General features: G+C 46.8%; 1 protein-coding gene across 2 annotated transcripts in view; it reads left to right on the forward strand.

Moving 5' to 3' along the window:
- ETV6 (ETS variant transcription factor 6) overlaps positions 1–4302 on the forward strand; it is a 155237-nt gene extending 150935 nt beyond the window's left edge. For both annotated transcript variants that reach the window (XM_068162376.1, XM_068162377.1), the window contains exon 8: positions 91–4302. In XM_068162376.1, coding sequence (XP_068018477.1) covers positions 91–196 — 106 coding nt within the window. In that variant the 3' untranslated portion in view covers positions 197–4302. The remainder of the gene's footprint in view (positions 1–90) is intronic.
- The last annotated feature ends 1698 nt before the right edge of the window (positions 4303–6000 follow it).

Below are 6000 nucleotides of genomic sequence, written 5' to 3' on the forward strand. Positions count from 1 at the left end.
GCTACAGCGAAGATGATTTGGGGGTCTCAGTGTCTTGCTGAATGTAAAAGCTGAGCCCACTGAAGATCTGCTTGGTTCTCTGTTTTGCAGGTTCATGAAGACCCCAGATGAGATTATGAGTGGCCGAACAGACCGCCTCGAGCACCTTGAATCCCAGGAACTGGATGAACAAATATACCAAGAAGATGAGTGCTGAAGGGGGCCACAGCATGGCCGGCACCGTTTGGGAGGGGAAGCAACAACACAGAAGCAGTACTTGGGGGTCGCCGCTTAGCTTGAAGACCACGCAGGACCTGAAGCACCTTAACAAAAGAAACTAACAGGCAGAAGTGGTGCTGGCAGAAAAGTAAAGGGGAGAAAGCCTGGACTTACGCACTACTTCACTGTTCCTACAAAGTCTCCCTTGAGTTCATTCTTTCTTTTTGGTTTGTTTCAGTTTTGGGGGGGGTTGTTGGGGTTTTTTTTCCCCCTAATAAACAGGCAGTTTGACTTTCCTTATCTCATATAGGACAAGACATCAGATTATGCTTTTTTGGTTGGTTTTTTTTTGTTTTGGAAGGCTTTCCTATGGAAACAGAGCACTCTTATTTTCTGTGCAAGCCTCATGACATAACACTGCATAAAACAATAGCATCACAGAAGGGATTTGCTCAAGGGTTCCAGTTTGCTCAGCTCAATTTACATGTGCTGCCGCTGGGAAATGTGTTGAAGTAACCAAAACGATTCACCACACATATCAGTCAAGTGAAGAGGAGTCACCCTGCATGTGTTGGCTGGGGTGTCATCCCAGCAGAGCTTGGGCTCACAGCGAGTCCTGCGAGTGGCTGTTAACTGCTGGAACATGGACCAAAACCAATCACCTAAGTGCTCCAGAGAGGAGAAAAATAAATGTGACAAACCTCTGCCATAGACTGATGTTGATGGTTTCCCTCCCTCTAGCAAAGAAATGAAAGAGTGGAGTGGGATGGCAGTCAGGAGGGGAAAAATACATATATATATCTATATAGGTGTGTGTATATATATATATATATATATGTATGTGTATATATGGCAAAGGTTCATACCTATATTTATATCATTGTAACCCTCACAGTACAGAATTCCAGCTCAAAGGGTGCTGTAAAAAAGCGAAGGCTGAAGCATCTGTAATTACGAAAGGGAGGGGTGTTTGGTAGCAGTTTTGGGGTGGAAGGTGAAGGACTGTTCCTTACACTGTAGGGAGAAAGCAAAGGGACTCATCACATGGTTTGCATTACTCAGAAGCCTCTCCAGGATCGTTTTGTGCTGCTGGAGAGGTAGGTGATTCACCAATCTGAAAGCTAATGGTAATAACCAGAGACCAAATAGACATGTAATGGATTTGGGCTTTGTTTGGGGATTTGTTGTTTTGGGTGGTTGGGTTTTTTTATGCCTCCCAGTATCTTCCCCCACCCCACAGCTCTGCCATCGAGGGAGTTTGTCTCAGCTTGCCCATTCTGAACACAGTTCAAAAGACAAGGGAAAAAAAAAAAAAAAAAGAAACCCTACAGCCCTGCTGCTTTCTTGGGGTTTGGGTTTGTTCTGGCTGCAAGGTGCCTCTTTTTACACCCCCAGTTTGGTTTGCTGCACTGTATGAGGCAAAGAGCTACATCTGCTTTGGTTACTGGAAGCTCAGCTGTCCTTGATGCCCAATAGAAGAGCAACTGCTGTCTCTTTTCCTTGCACATTGCTTGGGCCGCCCTGACAGGCAAGTCTGTAGTGTCCAGTGATACATCAGCAGACATTCTTTTAAGGGAAGGAAGATCTGGCAGCAGAAATTATGCTTGTTAAGGGAGAAGATGTGTAAAGAAACTGTGCGGGAATCACATGCTTGGAGGAAAGCACATCAACACCAGTTCATTAAAAAGAAAAAGCTTCTTTTATGGGAGCTTGAATACTAGAAATGGGGAAAAAACAATGGATCAATCTAATCCCTTTCAACCAAAACCCAATGTCCTTTCCCACATCATAGCCTTTGCCAGCTATTACAGCCACACACCATTTGGTCTCACTCCATGTTTAACAAGAAGGTTCATCTAACCAGGATAAAATGGCACTTGGCAATGCATGGTGACTTCTGTCTTAAACAGTCTCGGCTCACAAAAGACTTCAGAGTGAGTCATGGGTCACAGAAGGAGCAGCTTGCTTAAGGGTGTAAGTAGGCATCTTCCAAAGAGGAGAGATTTTCTAAAGCCAGTACCTGATGAGGAGCTTTTCCCATCCCCATGCCTTTTATTAACTCATAATGTTACAGGTCCAGCACACCGCATACTGGACTTTTTCTGCCTCAAACCAGCTAGGGGAGTGTGTTATCAGAGATGAGCAAACCTGAAACCTGGCATCTGTCTCTCCTCTGACTCTGAAGTCCTTAGAGTTCAGGAGGTAGGAGATGGGCAGCCACAGGGAGACACTGAGAGACTTCAGTGGTTAATAGAGCTGAAACCAAAGGTCCCTTGAAGCTGAAGGGCCAGGGAATTGTTCTGCTCTGTCACCCTGCTCAAGGGCATCAAACTTGCAGCCATGTGTCAGGAGCTAGGGTGAAGAGGTGACTACAACAGATGAAGGGTGATCAGAAGTATCAATGTAAAGAACGCTTCTTCCTGGTTTCTTAGGGTGTCCAAGTGGCAGAAAATGCCTATGAATATTTAAGGGGTGGGTGTCAGGAGGATGGAACCAGTCTTTTATCAGTGGTACCCAGCAATAAGACCAGGGGTCATGGTCACAAACTCTTAACACAGGAAGTTCCATCTAAACATGAGGAAGAAATTCTTTGAGGGTGGTGGAGCACTGCAGCAGGCTGCCCAGAGGAGTTGTGGAGTCTCCATCACGAGTCATTCAAAGCCCACCTGGATGCCATCCTGTGCAACCTGCTCTAGGTGACCATGCTTTGGCGGGGGGGCTGGATCTCCAGAGGTCCAACCCCTACCATTCTGTGAAAGAAAAGTTTGTGCAGAGAAAAACTGATACTCTTGACTATCCTGGCTGTGACAACTGCATGGCTCTGCTATTTTCTTTTGCCTGCTACAGCTATTGTGTGAGCTGGTGAGGAGAAAATAGGATGATGGGGGCCTTCCATATAAAGTGCTCTGATAAGCCACAGGGTTTTGTCACAGCCAAAGTGCACACTGCAAAATACAGGGAACAAAAGACAATCCACCAGTGCTGTCCCATAGGGAAATGTCCCGGGGAAGTTTTGTACAGGAAATGTTCACCTTTACCAAAAATGGAATTGCTTTCACCTGCAGAATCTAAATCAAAGGGTAAATGTATTTGGTGGCTGTTAGAAACTCTTCCAGTTCACAGGTAAAAGACAACTTCTCCACCACAACCACAGAGAAGTTTTCTCAAGGCTGATGATAGAATGAAAATAGCCTTTGAACTTGGAGCAGGTCAATCCCACAGGGATCCTTCCTGGCCGGTGCTGTCCCCTGCCTCCTGCCAGGTGTGTGTGGTGCAGCAGGGGCTTGGGACCTGTTGTGGGAGCTGCAGGATCTGAACTGCCCTTTGGGTCTTGGAAGGAAGTTTACTAGGTATGAATAAAGAACCATGAAACTAGGCTAGAGCAGCTGCAGCAGACAAGATTCCCATCTACCTCACATCCAACTGGCAGACACGTGGAGCACAAACACAGAATTAACACAGTGAGCTCCAGGACCGCTTGGTGGCCCAGCTGGGCTAGTGAAGGTGATGCTGACTTTCCACTGACCCTAACCCCCACCTTCCTGCCCCACGTCCTGATTTCCCAGGGTAGAAGCTGCCAACAGCAAACCATCCAGACTTTCTGTCTTTGCCATCAAAGCACTCCATGAAGGAGTCTCATCCTTGGAGACGTGCAAAAAGACATCTGGACTCAATTCTGGGCAGCTGGCTTAAGGAAGGGAGCCAAGGGGGGTTGGACCAGATGGCCTCTAGTGGCCCCTTCTAGCCTCAACACCCACCAGAAGATCTTCACACTGTATGGTTACGTGGGACCTCCATTGCCATCAACTTGCTACAAGTCTGAACAAGCTACGGGCCGGTCAGGCAGGACATGCTGCAGTTCCCCAGCAGAATGTTTTCTTGACTTAAGGGTGAAACCTTCTGATTGCCTCTTCATCCAAAGAACACTATGGGGGCCCCTTCCATCACCATTAAGTTGCTGCCACCCTCCCCAGACTTCAAACTCCACACATTCTCCATTCTCCAGATCTCTGTCAGACTGCAGCTGTGTGCAAATCCAGAATGCTTCAGTTTTGATTTTTTTTCCTGTTTGTTTTAAATAAAGTTCCAGTCTGTTTTTATGGATGATGGCTTTTTGGTTTTTTGAGGTGTGGGGCTAAGAGGTGGAATCAAATGAATGTAACAAAAACAAACAAACAAACAAAGCCTATTCTCAGGGCCAGTGAGTTGCAAATAATTTTTAAAATGCCTGTAATTACATCATCTCAATAAAAAGAAAATTTAATATAAAAGTGGGAATACCAAATTTTGTTGGTGCAGTCATTGCTACAAGGTCCTTTGTTTTTCAAGTCCATGGTACTCCAATATCTAGAGCACACAGCTGCTGTCTGCAACTGGGAAAAGAAACCTGCAGGCTTCCCATGCCCAAACATGTATGAACAGTGCCCAGCTCATCCCTGGGAAGCTTGGTTCAGAGAAGTTAAGGGCTGTCTCTTGGAGTGTTTACTTTGCTGCCTGCCCTGAGAAATGAGCACAGCACCCTACTAGTGCCCTGACAAATCTACCAAGCTTCTCTTGGAGAGGCTGTAGAAGCAAAAAACCCGAACCAAAACAAACCAAAACCCCAAACAATAAAAATGCTGTGGCACGATGACTTGCATTGGTTTTATGCTACCAATCAAGCCAGGTCAAGGAGAGCAAGAGATTTTCCTGTAGCATTCATCACTGCAAACCAGTCTAGAAACCCTGCCACCAACATGCTGCCCTTCCAGCACAGGGGGACCTTATTTTCCTGTCTTCACTTCTAACCAGGGATGCTGAGTGCTTAGGGAATAGCAAGGTGTGGTGGCACAAACTGCTGCAGCTGTCCGCATCTGCTGCCGGCAGTCCTCTCCTGCAGAGTGGGGTTTACTGGTGCCTATGGCACCCCTGGAGAGTTTCTTCATGGTGCTGCTCCAGACAGGTGCCACCAAACAGGATGGCAAACACAGCTGATTGGTGGCACACAGGTAACATCGAGAGCTTTATGGTGGGAGTTATTCGCGGTCGGGTAAATCACTGGAATCCCAGCTATGGCTCAGGATGACCCCATGATAATCTGGCTGATCTGTGAGTTAGCCACTCAGATGCTCCTTGCTCAGTATTTGTTCCTGTTGATTTCAAACCACAAGGCAAAGGAGTAATCACTAAACAAACTGCCCGCTGAACCAAGACATCAAGCAAGAAGGAAACAAAGTGTGTTGCCTCTCAATTCAATCAGTGTGTTCCAGCACAGAACCGGCCTGACATATCCACAGCACCAGTGTGTTCCAGCACAGAACCGGGCTGTGATACCCATTCATCACCTTCTTTCTGACCACACCAAGCTGGCTCCCACAGACTGCAACCAACATTTAGGGAGAAAAAAGCAAACTCCCTCCGACAAGACAAAAGAGGTTGTTCTGACCGACGTGATCAGTTGTAAAAGCTGCAGGGACACATCAATCTTTCTGCCTCCTGCAAACACCTGTGCACAAAGCTTCTCAGCATCTCCAAGTGCGCTGCAAAGCAGCCGCAACAGGAAGAACTCTAACTGCTCAGGAATTAGAATTGATCTCCTGCCGCCTGGCCCGATAAACGCTCTTAGCCTGGGGTTGTTGATTCGAAGCCAAGCTCTGCTAAATGGACAAAGTTTTCAAGTCAGCTCTTCCCGGTGCTTGACAAGGTAAAGGGAAGCAAATTGAGTGAAGACAGCTCAAACAAAGCAAGTATTGTGTCCCCTGAGCTCTGCGAAGATGGAGCATGTGACCTCAGAAGTGAGAAGAGGCAGCGATGGCAGGAAAG

The sequence above is a fragment of the Melanerpes formicivorus genome, unplaced genomic scaffold (genome assembly GCF_026170545.1).
Source record: "Melanerpes formicivorus ecotype bairdi unplaced genomic scaffold, bMelFor1.0.p_v2 SCAF_64, whole genome shotgun sequence".
In the NCBI taxonomy this organism is placed as follows: Eukaryota; Metazoa; Chordata; class Aves; order Piciformes; family Picidae; genus Melanerpes; species Melanerpes formicivorus.